The following is a 17,442-nucleotide window of genomic DNA, read 5'->3' as shown; positions in this document are numbered from 1 at the left end:
ATTTACCATTTTGAAACACGGTTTATTAATCTTTAAATACAAATAGAATCAGAAGAGAATTAAACTTTGAGACAATGCTCAATGTTAATTGATGAGAATAAGAGAAATATCTGATGCCTGCGGTGTAAATATGTAATGACTTATTATTTATTAGGTGTTTATCTTTCTTTCATTTGAATGTAGAATGGAACTCTATCGTTTGAGGCATTTTAGATTATAATTTTTTTATATTTAATTGTTTGGTTAATTTGACTTATAAAACAGGTCCGTTTTCGCACGTTATGACTTGAATATTGATATTTTGTAAAATATTCGCGTTCCGTATAAAACTGATTTTGTTAGCATCAATCCATTTAATGCGATAAACAGTAGGTTTGCAAACAAGACCATCAATAAAAACAAGACCATCAATGAATGACGACCTCCACGGTCATGTCAAGCAGTTTAAAAAAAAATGCATCAGTAATTTTTACATACCAGGAAGTTGCAAAAACCTGTAATCAATGGAAAATGTTAATCAGCAATGCTGTCAGAATTACGTCGGAGCATACAAAGGTAGCAGTATTTACATGCGTGCTATTTTTCGTGTCATTATGGGAACACGTTGTATTGTGTTGCTTTGTTTTAGAATTTACTACAGCCTCCCAAAACATACAGACATCCACACCCCACAACACATGAGGCCGTCCCTCTATGGCCCTGGCTGTCAATAAAACGTTAAACCTAATACAATAAACAAAAGAACGGTTGGTTGGTTGTCTGTTGTCCGCCACAGTTCACATTAACTGTAAGATCATGCATTATTTTGTTTTATTTGTAACATGATAATATAATGTAAGTAGAACAGTGGTATGATAATATATAGTGCTATGGTAGTTACATTGAAAGTAGGAATACATTTCAGACTTTTAACTTGCAATGATAAATACATCCAAATTATATAGATATTCCCACAAACAAAAAAGGAATTACAAAAAAAAATAACATATATATATATAACTAACTTCTTAAGTAAGTAATCGCTTTATCTAATATACCTTTCAAATTACTGTTAATGATTATATGTCACAATGACCTTAACATGTTTCAAACGGAAAAGGTCACATACGTTAAATGGACTTTCCTCATTAAGGTTGTACGTTCTAGTTGAGTGAGTATGCAAATTTTATGAAAGAGATTTTCCTGGTTTGTCAAGCGCGGTAGAGGGCAGGTGATAGAACTAAGGGAGTAACGTGAATTGTTCAAGGTAAGTGCTAAGTGATTCACTAAATCTATTATCAATATCTTACTTTTTTACTTAATCAAGGATGTGATTCTTCCTCTTTTCAGAGGATTTTATCTGATAGAACAAAATTTAGGAGAAACACATAATGTATGATCTGAAACATCATCAAATTACATTTTAAACACTAAGGGGAGGGTCTTTTCTCATTCGTCGCGACCAGTCCTCCCGGTGTAGATAGGATCAATTAAATCTCTGATTAATCAATTACCAAATAAATGTTTCAAGAAATGGAATTTTAAAGACACTTGTTAGACAGATATTTTTGTGTAATACCGAATCTGGACATTGTTTTTACTTAAACAAAAGTTGTTAAGTATGGTTCAAACCAAATGAAGATTTTCAACAAGACGCACAAAAATGAAATCCACAGGTATTATATGATACCATTCTCGCAATGCATTTTACTATTTTAGTAACGTATCGTTACTTATCCAAGAACAAAATACATAAGAATATAAATATGTGAGATTGGAAGTTCGGAAAACAAGCCTATTAACTTACCTGTGTATCTTTAAATTCTACATACATATTCTTGGATCGCCAAGTTTTTGTTTAAGGCCGTAATTAAAAACTTCCTAATTCTGTATCCAATGCTTAAATGACGAAAAATATCGGATTCATTGATAGCCATACTAACAATAACAAATCGACTAGATGAAAGCGAAAAAATTGTTATCAAGTTAATTGATAAATTTCTCGTGATATATGTTTATTTGTATTTCTCGTGATATATGTTTATTTGTATTTCTCGTGATATACGTTTATTTTATTTCTCGTGATATGTTTATTGATTCTCTGTATACGTTTATTTGTATTTCGTGATATACGTTTATTTGTATTTCTCGTGATATAGTTTATTTGTATTCTCGTGATATATTTATTTGTATTTCTCGTGATATACGTTTATTTGTATTTCTCGTGATATAGTTTATTTGTATTTCTCGTGATATATGTTTATTTGTATTTCTCGTGATATACGTTTATTTGTATTTCTCGTGATATATGTTTATTTGTATTTCTCGTGTTATATGTTTATTTGTATTTCTCGTGTTATATGTTTATTTGTATTTCTCGTGTTATACGTTTATTTGTATTTCTCGTGTTATATGTTTATTTGTATGTGGCTTTTAGTTTATTACACTCTTCTTCATGACTACACGCCATAGAAGAAACAATATGATAATGAATATATATCACGGAAGGTTTCTTATACCAGTTAATAATATTACGTGTTCATATCATGCTCGTGACGAATACCTTAATTAATATCTTGTTAAAAGACACAGCCGAGCCGAGTGACAGCTGATTTATGAGTTATGATAATGACGGTTTGTGACATGATGTGGATTACTTGGCGAATCTTATCCTGTAAGTCTACAAAACGTCTGGATGTCGATCTCCGTATCACCGAAGTGTACATATCCATTATTAATATCGATTAATTTGTTTTGTTTTGTTTGACATTCTATAAACAGTCACAACGTCATTAAATAAAGGCCTCGCCTGTGTTGAATATGATGGATGGGATTTTCGAAGCTGCATGTGTAAATATTTCATATAAACGTACTGATTGTTTTCCAACTCACTCACGCCCTTTACTTATAAATGGTCTTGGTGTCATGTCATGTGTCAAGCAAACATCTAGTAAAATGTAAGAATATGATACATCTATACATGTTTTGCATGAAAAGTACATCTGCGATCATGTAATGTTAAATGTCACTGGAACTAAATATCATATATCCATTTGGTTATAGTAGCTAGACCGAAAACATTGATAACTTTGCATTATTTTAAATGAATATGCCAATATTACACAACCGGCTGTTAACTAGAATTTCTTAATTGTGATCATAAAACCATGTTTCAGTGAGATAAAAATGGATACCTCAGTCGCCCGACACATTCACACATCGCAGCCGCCCGAGACATTTACACATCGCAGCCGCCCGAGACATTCACACATCGCAGACCTGTAAAGTCTAGAGCTGTATGCTACATTAAGACAGCAGTATAAAGTGTTATCTTAACACACATTATCATCTCAAATCAACCCGCTCTCAGATTAACGTGTGTAGTATTCACATAAAGGAGAGATATCTTGAACGGGACGTTAGGTTACTTAACAGCTAACCAAATTCTATCAAACTCCGTATAGTGATATAAACAGTATAGCATGATTCATTTCACATGATTTATACGAGTATAACAGTATGTCTAGACCAAATTAAACCATCATGCCAAGTTTGATATAGATACTTGTGTCGAAGTAATAATTTGCTCTGATCACTTTTATTATAACATAAAGTAAGTACATATATACCTGACTCATCTAGACACTGATGGATCATTAACATTTCAAGATTTCAATTTTAAACTCTCGCGATATCATTATCCAGTACGTCTAACGAAACCGGTAATTATCTTATATCAGTGTATATAATATGTAAATATGCGAGGCCTCCTAGAGGAAGTTTTAAATCAAAACAGATATATAATAAACTTATTAATTTTGAGTAATAAACTAAAATAATCAGTACTGCACAGATAGTAGGAGGTCGACGATGGTTTATCCTGATACTGTATTTGGCACCAAAAAACCCTGATCGGTCCATACGTCGTTAGGTGTTGGTAGAAAAACCCTAATTGGTCCGTACGTCGTTAGGTGTTGGTAGAAAAACCCTGATTGGTCCATATGTCGTTAATTGTTGGTAGAAAAACCCTGATTGGTCCATATGTCGTTAGGTGTTGGTAGAAAACCCTGATTGGTCCATACGTCGTTAAGTATTGGTAGAAAAACCCTGATTGGTCCATACGTCGTAAGGTATTTAGAAAACCCTTAATTGGTCCATACGTCGAAAGATGTTGGTAGAAAAAAAACCTGATTGGTCCATACGTCGTTAGGTATTTAGAAAACCCTTAATTGGTCCATACGTCGTGAGATGTTGGTAGAAAAACAAACTGATTGGTCCATACGTCGTTAGGTGTTGGTAGAAAATGCCAGTATTATTTTCTTCTATTTGTATTTTAACCACAAGTGGAACTTCGACGTTTTTCGATATTATGGATGTTATCAAAAAACTTAGGTATTTAGAAAACCCCTGATTGGTCCATACGTCGTAAGATGTTGGTAGAAAAAAAACCCTGATTGGTCCATACGTCGTTAGATGTTGGTAGAAAAACCCTGATTGGTCCATACGTCGTTAGATGTTGGTAGAAAAACCCTGATTGGTCCATACGTCGTTAGGTGTTGGTAGAAAACCCTGATTGGTCCATACGTCGTTAGGTATTTAGAAAACCCTTAATTGGTCCATACGTCGTTAGGTGTTGGTAGAAAACCCTGATTGGTCCATACGTCGTTAGGTGTTGGTAGAAAAACCCTGATTGGTCCATACGTCGTTAGGTGTTGGTAGAAAAACCCTTGATTGGTCCATATGTCGTTAGGTGTTGGTAGAAAAACCCTGAGTGGTCCATACGTCGTTAGATGTTGGTAGAAAAACCCTGATTGGTCCATACGTCGTTAGGTATTTAGAAAACCCTTAATTGGTCCATACGTCGTAAGATGTTGGTAGAATAAAACCCTGATTGGACCATACGTCGTAAGATGTTGGTAGAAAAACAAACTGATTGGTCCATATGTCGTTAGGTGTTGGTAGAAAATGCCAGTATTATTTTCTTCTATTTGTATTTTAACCACAAGTGGAACTTCGACGTTTTTCGATATTATGGATGTTATCAAAAAACTTAGGTATTTAGAAAACCCCTGATTGGTCCATACGTCGTAAGATGTTGGTAGAAAAAAAACCCTGATTGGTCCATACGTCTTTAGGTGTTGGTAGATAATGTTAGTATTATTTTCTTCTGTTTGTATTTTAACCACAAGTGGAACTTCGATGTTTTTCGATATTATGGATGTTATCAAAAACTTCGATACATGTATCACCAAATTGACATCCTTAATTAAAAATAATTTAAAGAGCTGGTCATTTCTCATTTCTGCCCGACATATTTTTTTCACTTGGATATGCAATATACATGACTGTGATTTTGGTAAGCTATATAACTGATATCTTGGTATCCTGATTTCCCCCGACAATTCGCCCCTTTGTAGCCCCATGTGATGTGCCCTGACTAAGTAGTAAACGTTGTTACGAGACATAAAGAGGCGTACTTGTCACAGCTAACCACCACGGAGGTGTATAAATTCAATTTACATTGTTACATGTTGGTAACAATTAAGTGACGTGATGGTTTAACAAAACATTTTTGTAATTGTAAATCTTGAGAGGCTAATAAATCATTATCAGAGTGAAATATTACATGCTTCATATCAACTTAATATAATAAACCAAACCAAAAAACAATGTAGTTTTTAATCCTTGTTGATTTTGTAGATATTGAAGTAGAATATATAGCTTATATATATGCAAAAGAATGCACGAGAACACAACCTTCTGAATTTCTTCTAAATGCACAAAAACTCTTAACAGCTTTATATAAGATATGTTCGTGTAATCGTGTTTTGTCAGCTTGGAAGAGTACTCTTGTTTATTTAATTGTGCTACCACATTATAACTAACTGCATCACAGACATAACAGGCAAATGTTTTCATCACATTACCAATACCCTGTCCTGGGCGTTCTATTCAGGTTTGACTTGGTATCCCCTAGACTAAATGTCTGAAATTTAGGAGTCCAGTACTAAACTAATAAATTATTAAAATATTAATAATCTACGTATCTTAGTATGAAGGGTGATCATATATGTTTATTTGTTTACAGATATAAGAATTAGAACGAAGTCTCTGGATATACTAAGTGAATTTCTTTCGACAATGTGATAGTGTCCAAATCTGTTGCGTATACACCAAACTTAAATACCTCTAAACTGTAAGCAAATGTGACCTGTCACGAGATAGTATTCATATATTATTATGCAAAACACACAAAAAACGTAATAATTAGTATTTTTTTGACATTTTCACCAGACTACCTTGTGACATCCCTGGTTGTACAATGTTATAGGTCGAACCAATGCTGAATTTCTGGTTGACGCCCGTTAAAATTAGGTTGCGATATAAGCAGGTGACAATATTGTACGTCGTCAAAACACTTCAGTTTACACGACTGTCCCTATCACAATCGGTGTGTTATTACTGGGCCTCTTCACAGAGAAAAGGAAACTTTTCTGTGAAAAAGTAATGGGAATAGTAAAGAAAATCCTACATGGAAAAAAAGTCACTCCATACTAGATATGAAAAACACTGATAATTTGACATGTTATGTTTTGCATTTATATGACACAATTTATATAAGTATTTGACTGCATTATGTTGGCATTTATGCGAAATTAATGTCAACTTGACAACGGCAAAATAAACGAATTTTATTATAAGATATCGAGAGATATGGCATATATAAATACAGTGTATTAATCAATTGATTGTCGTACAAAATGTAACAGCAGTTTGAACAGCCATCCTCCGACATGCGACATTTTCTTAACATATTTCGTATGGTAAATCCTGAAATATTTCCGTAACAATCTTAAGCTGGTTACCCCATCTTGGTTTCCCTAGGTTACAACCATGGCGGTGCCGAGTGTATTGCCTGTATTCGTCCTCTCGGTACTCCTCGGTCGTGCCGTTGTCCTCGGCGCTGTTCCATTTACTACTGATGCCGCCACTACCACCGATACCACCACTGATATGACGATTGCTTACAATTACACTGATGACGTCAAAGATGCATTCAGACTGGTGTTGACACAGCTCCATAGTAATATTGGGAAGTCTGTGACCAAAGGTAGGTTCTAAGGCAATCAGTATTCTGTATTTACATATTAGAGTTGTCTGCCCTTGTGGGTAGGTATTGAATGTGACGCCATGTGGTTGCCAGCGCAACGTCATACTTTTCGGAGAAAACGAGTTGAATTTCGTCCACAGAATAATGACGTCACAATCGGTACATACCATAAGAGAGCTATTAGGTGAATAATGCAATGCGATATTTCGTTCATGCAAATCCTTGAAATAGTAAAGACTGAGTGGCAAAATTCCTAGGACACCCCTCTGATGAACTCCGTTGAGTGAGTTGCGCAATATCGAGGCAGTGGGTAGCACAAGGACAATATCGATCCGGTTGTTTTCAGATGTCATTGAAGTAAGATAGACTCAAGTATTATTGACAATCAAATATTTTGAAATGAAATATAAGCACCGCTGTATAAAATAAAATAAATTAACATCCTACTATTGTTTTACATTAGATATTACAGCAACAATGAGGGCAGATTTTCATACGCTGTGTCCTGTACCGAGAAGAGAACCAGAGACACAGGCAGACTCCAAAATAGCGTCACTTGGTCTTGACGCAATCCAGCAGCTTAGTACCAGGTAAAAGTTGGTGATACAGTGCTCAGCCATTGGTATTTATAATATTCGTTTGACTTGTGCGATCTTAGACATTGTCGAAATTACAAACAGTACAACCAGCGCAATATATGAAACGCTTGTAAGAAACCAACATAACCAAGATTAAGACTATTTGCTTTAAAATTCATAAAAAACCCATAAAAATGGTATTAAATAAGGGCCTATGAACCTTTTAGTCTATAATAGTTTCCAATGTTGTAAAATATGTTTTTGTTTTTTTTTTTTTTTTTTTTTTTTTAAATATCGTATGTGTATTGTTTGATTATTTTCTATCAAATTCATTATATTACAGCTCTGGGATTTCCGCACAAGATATTCTCAAGTCCGAACAATGGCGGGATTCCCTTGGAGTAGCGTTCCGGAAGTACTGTGACGAGAAAGCGTCTCACTTCCATTGCGACCCAGAGTCTCCTTACAGAACTATCGACGGATCTTGCAACAACTTAGGACATCCCGCCTGGGGCATGACTGGAATGCCACAAAAGAGATTCCTGTCTCCTGCCTATGATGATGGTAAAGCTTTTTCGCAGCAGCTGTTTGAGTAAAACAACACTTTGATAGGTCTCCTGTATGCCTTGGTTCTCTAATACAGTATTAAAACATATTTATAAAGAACCTGCTACAACAAATGCATGGTTATAATGAGGTAATTATCATTTCATACCATAGGATGAATGTAATGTGTATATTACGAACTACGTTTATATCGAAGTTATTCTGTTGGTCTGAAGAGGTTCGTTATAACTCTGTTTTACTGTATTCTTCTGTCAGTGAATGAAGAAAATGATATTTAGTCGCCTTCTACTGTCCAAATAGAGTAGTAGTTTTATGCATGGTTAATTCATTGTTGAACTTTGCAGCTTAAGCGAACCACAACTGATTTTTACTCATTACAGTTATATACAGTAAATATGTAATTTTGTGTAGGAATCTGGACCTGAACCAGAGCATCATTTGATAGAGCTTAGACTTTGAAATTACTTATTAGAAAATATTGAAATTAGTTGAAGTTAAAGACATAATAAATCAACTATGTATTGGAGAAAAACAATTATTTCATTATTTCAAATGGAAGTTTCTTTTAGATGTGACAATGCCGATACATCTTGTATGCATATTGTTGCAAAATAAATCAAGCGTAAAGGACATAATTAGCATTACCACTTCAGGGAAAGGGTATGGAATGTAACTATACATGTAGACACTACACCAATCTTGATAGAATATTCACATTTATGTACCGAATTAGATCATCATTTATTATATTTATTAAGGTAATTCGTTTTCATATGACTGAATCAAATATTTATGCATGACTCATCATAAACCATAAATCACATTTCAGAAGCATCCGTTCCACTCACTTTCATCTTTTAATTAAACTCATTGAATTGCACTCCGTGCGCTAACAGTTTATGAATAGCTTATTTCAATTAATTTTCTTCTTTTTTTTCATTTATACATGTATCTACAACTTTAAAAATGTTAAAACTTACATTTTATGAAGGGCAATTTACTGTAAGAATGCATTAAAGTTTGCGTATATTTATAGAAACAAAACTGTTGTAATGGAAGTTGGAGCACTCGTTATTACTATGATATGCTGGAAAGACGCAACATACCCTTGTCAAAGTATTTGACAGGTTACACAATGTATGCTGTGTCCTGACTTACGCCAGTTGAGTAAACCAATATTTGTCAAGAACTACTAAAATCGCTTTTACAGTTCAATCTCTCCCAGGGTTCATTACAAATATTAATGTTATATCACCTTATTTTAGGTTTCAATTCTCCACGGTCTCGTGCTGAGGATGGCTCACCCCTCCCCAACCCCCGGGATATCAGTAATTCTCTCCATCAGTCCACGGGTAACCAGACGTACGAGTCCAAACTGACCGTGATGTTGATGACCTGGGGTCAGTTCATCAACCATGACATTATCGGTACTCCATTAATTAAAGGTGAGTGGTCAACACTCTAAACGTAAGTGGTCAGTATTCAACTCGGGAGCTTGTGCTGCATTCGTTAGATGTTAGTGGTCTGTACTCAACTAATTAAAGGTGTCTATACTGGACAAAGTAAGGGTAATAGTTGATACTTCATTATTAAATGTAAGTGATGTGTAATACAATACATCCAGGGTAACTATCAAATGTAGAATTGTATGTGTAATGTAATTATCGTTTTCAATCATTAGGTATTCTTAAGTGTAATTCGTATGGCTTAATATGAAAAAGTTAAAATACTCATAAACCTTTCATAATTTTAGAGATACACGAAATATAATAGAAAACGTACTTCCGTTCCATAAGAGTAATTTCGATATTTTTTTCAGACGACAGCGGAAATTCCCTGGATTGTTGTGGAGCCGACAGGAAGAAGTAAGTTTAACCGAACATGTGAAAATTAACTCGACAATAAAAATTTAGAATAAACGAAATTCTTATAATACACAGATACAGCAGACAATATTCTCGGTTGAAGTATATTTATACATTATACGTTTACTGCAAAACGAACATGTTCCACACTAATGTTTTTCACGTTATACATTAATTACGTATACCACTGTGCAACTCGGTCAAAACAAACATCATAATAACATTTGCTTTTGCAAAAAAATTACCGTTTAAAGTGTCACATGGTACAAAGTGTAGCTCGAGGATGTTTTGATTTAGCATATACATGTAATTGATATATGACGACCTTTCTTGCACATGGTGTGTTGAGTGTAATGAGCAAATTGGTCATTTGGGAGAGTGCGGTATGTCTGTATACCTCCTCGCTCTCACTATATCGAATAGTAAAAAACTGAAAAGATATTCGAAAGCATGGTCTTTCTGTCACAAGAACACATACAGTAGTACAGCTAAAACATCGACAATGTCAAAGTAGGACTATAACTGGGTCATTAACTGAATGGATATAAACAATGCATTCGTGTTGATGACTGAACATATATCAGTCACCTTTCATGGACACCGTGACATACCTGTATATTTTTCATTTGTAATAACATGACTTCCATCATTAAGTTATTATTGTAATGGGTTGACTGTAGTTAAGATATCCAGCCTGATTGACAGATTTTATAAAGTGACTGGGCTCACGGGAAACTGATCGTGTGACGCCTTGGTACGGTGTATCATCATTAAGCGCCATCACTGACATTTTCATTTGAAATTAATGCGATAATATTATGTTAATTGGATATGTAAGTAATGAGTGGGCATCAAGGCAGGGGAATATTTGTATAGGTTCTATACATTAATTAAACACTGCATGGTACAAGGTATAGGGTAACAATAGTAATTTTAAATAAAGATACATTTTATATTGTCACAGAGAAGAATCGTTTGATTAGATCAAATGCAGGAAACAATATCAATCATTCATAAATTGATATTTGATAAGAACATAAGATCACTTAATTTATATACATGTATATGGAAATGCACAGCCTATGATAAGCTATAATTAAACAGTAACGCAATCAACAACACGGAAATGGTGACATTACAGTATAAGAGGCCCTTGTCCGAAAACAATTCAGATATGAATTTGCGCGTTACATGCCTTGAAATTTTAATGAAGTGGTTAAGGTAGGTGATATTCTAACACTAGGCATTCAGGTATGTCGTTAGTTGAATGTATAAATATACATGTATGTACATGTATAGAGGGGAGTTGTCAGATACTGATTATAACATTTCAACTTATTGCGCCACCAAATAAAACGTCTTTAGAATAACAAAATTAGAATTTACAGAGTGTAGACCATTCCAAAACAATTCAAATTTGCTGTGTTTTATCGATATACCACCATCCTCTTATTTGACTTGATCTCTCCTAGCCCTGCTTGTCTACCCATTGACATCCCCGCCGACGATCCACATTTCTCTTCATCCTGTATGAACTTTGTCCGTGCAGCTCCCGGTGCCGGACCTGAATGCTCCATAGGTAAGGTGCCAAACTGAGGCTACTGAAACAATGCTTGTTTTGTCGGTAGAGCATAAGTGTTCATTTTTTTCAACTCTATTTGTGAAAATACGCTTACGTAGAAAATTGTTTCCTCTACTTATGTTATTCACGTGTATAGTTTTATACGTAAAAATATGATGAAGTTATATTTGAATAAATATCTGTAAAATGTTATAATTTTGATTATGGTCATATATTTCCTATAGAGACCTACCATTTTCACATTTTCTCTAATTCTGATGGAAATACAATAACAGTATATGTACAAATAATTTTTAGAGTATTAACTTATTATTTATGTACTTACTTTTTATATTCTTATGGTTCGAATTTCAATTGCTTTTAATAATAACCATGGTCAAACAAGTGTATTTTATGATCAGGTGAGCGACGTCCAATCAACAAAGTCACCTCTTACCTGGATGGCTCAGCAATCTATGGCTCAACCAAGGAAGAGGAAAGTCGTTTACGTAAAATGGAGTTAGGTTCGTATAAGAAGATTCTGAATCAACAGTAAAGATATTTGTGTCAATGCACAGTCGCGGATGTAAAACGGAATAAGGTCAATAATACTTAGAGACAAAAAGTCAGTGTCCAAATGTCGAAGCAATTATATATTCATTGGGCACTCACGTCGGCTTTTCTACCACACTAACACTGAACGTGTTACTACTGTAATAACACATTAAGGTAATGGACGCACCGAGAAAAAAACTAAACTGATATTACCAAAACACAATTTTCATTTTGTTAAAGTCTTTAAGGGAAAGCTTTGCAGTACAAGTGCTAACTTGTTATAGCGTATAGCGAGGATGGCATTTTTGCGATTTCGCAAAAACTTAATCCTTTAAAAATAGTAGTTAAATCATGTGTACTCTTAGCAGATCGCAATATTATAATATTATAACTCCTGACATTTTAACACAACATTACACGTGAAAAAACCCCAGGTATATGATAACCGTTTTTTGTTGTCGTTAGGTCTATTACGTGAAGGACATCACGGGCTCCTCCCTCCAGCCGGAAATGACAACTGTATCCTACAAAAGAAAGGACAACAATGCCAGCTGGCTGGTATACTTTTTTATTTTAATAGTAACAGCTTATACATGTAGGGATAGATTAATGAATTAGTATAATATCGTCTTATATGCCATATTATTTTCAAAACAACTTCAAGTCCTCGCCATATCAAAACGTTGAATAAAGCTGATCTTATTGTGGTATTAATTTGTACAATTTACTTCTTTGTAAGTAAACTGTTTTGAATTAAATATTATGTTTTTATAGAAAGAAACTTTCAAATATATTTTTAAAGTTAGTAATCTGTTATGGATTAATTTGGAGATTTTAAAAATGTTTTATCAGATTCAGATTCAGATTCTTTTATTTCCTAGTTTTTAACACATCGGAGAGTTAACATAAACATATACAATATAACAATGTAGACAGTTATCATAATCATGTATGTCATTGAATATCGTTTATTCAAGGTGACGAGCGGTCGAATTTAGTTGCTTCAATTGGTGCCTTGCACACTCTGCTCATGCGCGAACACAATCGCATCGCATTGAAGCTGCACGAGATTAACCCAACATGGGATGATGAGAAACTCTACCAGGAAACCAGAAAGATCGTCTCCGCTATCATCCAACACATCACTTACAACGAGTACCTTCCCCAGATAATCGGGAAACCCCTGGTTAACTACTATAACCTGGACGACACCGAGTTTGGACATGTCCTGACGTACAAGGACTACGTCGACGCCGGTGTTGCCACATCATTTGCTGCTGCCGCTTTCAGATTTGGACATTCACAAATCCCGAAGAAACAGACGTACATCGGACCAAAGTTTGAGAAGAAGAAGGGAGTTGTGATTGAAAAGACATTCCACAAACCATATTACCTACAAAGGAGCAAGCATTTTGGTTATGAGGGAATCCTGAGGTGGCTAATTTCAGACCCAAGTCCCATGGCCGATAGGTATGTAGGTGGCTATACATTACACCGAACCTTATGTCGTTGAAATAATTTAATGTGAACCAACCTTCTTTCTTTCGCGGCTATTAATTTTACGAATTCCATTTCAAAACATTTTCGGATTTAAAAATGGAAATTGATTAAAATGTATATGATGCAGACATTACTTCGCGGAGATAAACTTTCGCGAATCATTCTGGTCGCTAAATTCAAGTTGGTTTACAGTAATTTACTGGTAGTATTGTTGTTATATTTCGCTGTGTGTGTTAATAGTGTGCTTTCGATACCAAAAAAATCAATCGTCCAGTAAGATTATTTCAAAACATCTCTTCATATTGTAAAGTGTAAAGATTTTCGCACCCTTTCAGTGAACATTTTTTCTATTACCATTCATCAGACATGTCATGATGGGTGTGATAGAAAACTTTGGTTTTGTGTTGGTATTAAAACATTGAATTAGATATTTAATTGGTGGGTTGCATCAATTTAACATCTACAATCGTATCTAGTATTTGGTAGCTTAAAACTACCATAGAAGTATGGTTGCCTATCACAATTGATTAATAAGGCCGCGAAGGGCACGAAGTGCGAAGCACTCCTAACGTAAAACATACTTGAAAATATAAGAAAAAACACAATCTTCAAAATTCAATCCTACACACTGACAGCTTCAGTTTGCGGCCGCCATTTTTTTACCCAGTGTAAAAAAAGCAGTCAGCGTGAATCCAATGCTTTGAAGTCAGCTCATTATATAACCAAGCGGTTCAAACGCTTTTACGATACGACGAACGAAATCTTCATCCGGCAGAAGCTCAGTGCTTATTGCTCTTTATTTGCAAGCGTTCATGTGATAGACCACCTTACAACATAATCAGCTGACCAAAAAAGGAATATCTGTTACGGAAATAAAAAATTCTTCCTTCTCTTATGTGGATTTCCTTTTCAAATGGGGGTTTCGGGACCAGGATAGAGTGTGAATATATGAAAAAAAAAAATAAACAGAAAATTCGGCTCCGTTATTTCGATAAATTGAACTTTTTATTAATGTATAATTATAATGGTTACTGAAACATCTGACTGTGCCCTTTAAGGCCTTGCCTCCAGTCATATTAAACAAAGAGTAACAGCTTCATACAGAATGTATATGGAACAAAATCGAATGAATCCTTAATTCTGTATTCCGCTTTATCTCACAGATACATTGAAGATGGCGTCAGGAATAAACTATTCTTACTACAAAACATAAGTCTGGATTTGGCTGCAACGAACATCCATAGAGGTCGTGAACAGGGACTTCCGTCATATAACACATGGCGGAAATGGTGCGGACTGTCGGAAGTGACGTCATTCGAAGTGAAGCGGAATGGTGGCCTTGAACATCACGACAACGAAACAGCTGCTGTACTGAGTGAATTATACACGTAATGTTATCGGGATAATGATCCCTTTTATTTATATTAACGTCCAGACCACAAAATTAACAGAACTAACACAAATCGATATTTTTTTTATAAAATTTAAATAGAACCTGAACATCGCATTCGAATTTACGAGGGATCAATATAAACAAAACTAAATATTGTATATAAGTATAATTAGTAGTCATTGATGACGATATTAACTATAAGGGTCGTTTATAGTACTGTTGTCTAAAAAACTCGTGTGAGACATACAATTACTTTAATAAAAACTTGTAAATGAATTTATCAAATATGATTAAAATATGACTTTATTCTAAGGTGACACAGGTTTTAATTAACAAAAAGGTATATACACGTATATACATCTAATTCCTATGTATGTGGTATGGCTTTGTTTCATACAAGAACTTGAACCTGTCACCAATATCTGTACCATCGTTGTTTACCTGTCTGCGGTCCGAGCATTCTGATATATTAGAGTTAACTCCGATATATCAGAAAGCAGTACGATGCTATGGATCTAAATGTTAATCTCTGTCAGTTAATCTCTCTCAGATAATCCTGTCAAACATCCATTACCCCACCACAAATTTGTCTGATACCTTGTACCCACTGGTATTTGTCTGTTGCTCTGCCTATCACGTTGACGTTGTTAAAATTGCAGAAGCCCCAATGACATTGACTTGTACTCCGGTGGTGTGTCGGAGGTGCACGTAGACGGTGGCAGTGTCGGACCAACATTTGCTTGTATCATTTCACGTCAGTTCAGCGCATTGAGAGTGGGCGACCGTTACTGGTACGAAAACAACGATACGACGACAGGTTTCACTTCCGGTAGGTTTTGGTTTGCATCGAGCATCTTGTTAACGAGTTTATATTGTGGCCCATATCCTGCTCCATTACATATATAACTGGTACTACATAAACTATGGCTTCAACTCAAACGGTTTTATTACATTCAGGATTTCATTTTTTGGTGTTTTAAGTATTGCAGAAGCCCATACTTTAGCGGTTTATTTCAAATATGCTTTAGTCACGATATCTGTTTGGTTCATAATTGTTGTTGCGTATGTCTCTTTAATTAAGAAACATTGATTGAATAAATGAGACATACATCCATACACCGTATGTCCATATATGCTGCAATCACACCTACACGTGTACGTGTTTTATCAATTTATACCACAATTCATTGCATGATGTTCAGGTCAACTGGATTCCATTAAGAAAATCGAGTTATCAAAACTCATCTGTGAAAATATGGACATCCCCGACATCCAACGAACTGCCTTCCTAACACCTAAAATCAGGTACGTAAATAAAATCTAAATCCTCATGTTTGCTTACCCTAAAATGAATATGGGCTTTATGTAAAGGTCTTAGTATTGGTATAAGCACTGAATTTGTACAGCTTACGTACGGTTTCTTAATGTTATCTCTCAACTGAACAATTGAATTGTCACAATAGTGTTCTATTTCATCCCTGTTTTTGTTTTAAAAAAGATAACTAGACAGGATTTTCATGGAATATTCAAGTAAGCTACATTGATTATTCTTATGATATTTGATTATTATTTGTTTTTTGTTTTTATTGTATTAAGACGTGAATGTTTTTTACAGTGGAAGACACACGCGTCATATCCCATGTTCTTTCCTGCCAGACTTAAACTTCAAAGAGTGGTATGACAGGACACCAAAGTGGGCTGGCAAGACCCCCCTACCATCCTCTATGCCTCCAACTGCCAAAGCCACACTTGCTGCTGAAAAGCCGACTGTTCAATCACAAACAGCAAACACTGCTCCGTCGGAAATAGCTAAGACTGTGTCAGAAACAGTTAAACCAGTTTCAGAAATAGCCAAGACTGTCTCTGAAACAGCCAATACTGTGACTGATGTTGACACGACAGCAGCAATAGTAGCCGACCAATCTCCAGTAGTAGCTGCTTAGTGGACTCTCACAGTCCAAAACTTTTTCGTTCTCTAACTTTAGCTGTAAACACTTGGTAATAAAATAAAAAATATTTTGTGATAGTGAACAGTGTGTGTTATGTTCGGTGTTTTAACCGTGATAAAAAGAAAATAACGCAGAAGCCATGACGACAAACGAACCAACGGGTAAACAACTTGTTCAATTCCTTAATTCAATTCCTCTATGACAAATTCAAAATTTCAACCAGCTTAGCACTTGTTATATACAAGGTCCATAGCATTATACTAACATTGTCACAGTACCTCGTTAACTCTGTGTAACACTATCAGGCTCATTTGGTGTCACAATATGTGTACATTTATATATGTACCGTTGTCAGTTGTTCTCAGTCTACATTTACACGCCAAA

At 34.9% G+C, this 17,442-nt stretch overlaps 1 protein-coding gene and 1 long non-coding RNA gene across 3 annotated transcripts in view; one reads left to right on the top strand and one right to left on the bottom strand.

Moving 5' to 3' along the window:
* LOC138334712 (uncharacterized) overlaps positions 1-17,442 on the bottom strand; it is a 228,754-nt gene that overhangs the window by 111,061 nt on the left and 100,251 nt on the right. The gene's annotated exons all lie outside the window — the stretch shown is intronic.
* LOC138334705 (chorion peroxidase-like) lies at positions 1,120-17,140 on the top strand. The gene is made up of 14 exons (XM_069283382.1): positions 1,120-1,246; positions 6,865-7,090; positions 7,554-7,680; positions 8,012-8,232; positions 9,501-9,680; positions 10,055-10,100; positions 11,573-11,679; positions 12,084-12,185; positions 12,682-12,774; positions 13,194-13,686; positions 14,880-15,104; positions 15,769-15,938; positions 16,312-16,414; positions 16,725-17,140. The coding sequence occupies exons 2-14, from the start codon at positions 6,874-6,876 to the stop codon at positions 17,050-17,052; spliced, it is 2,412 nt and encodes an 803-aa protein (XP_069139483.1). The 5' UTR covers positions 1,120-1,246; positions 6,865-6,873; the 3' UTR covers positions 17,053-17,140.

This window comes from Argopecten irradians, chromosome 11 (assembly GCF_041381155.1).
Source record: "Argopecten irradians isolate NY chromosome 11, Ai_NY, whole genome shotgun sequence".
Lineage (NCBI taxonomy): Eukaryota > Metazoa > Mollusca > Bivalvia > Pectinida > Pectinidae > Argopecten > Argopecten irradians.
The sequence above is the reverse complement of the archived record's forward strand: the minus strand, read 5'-3'. Positions and strand labels throughout refer to the sequence as shown.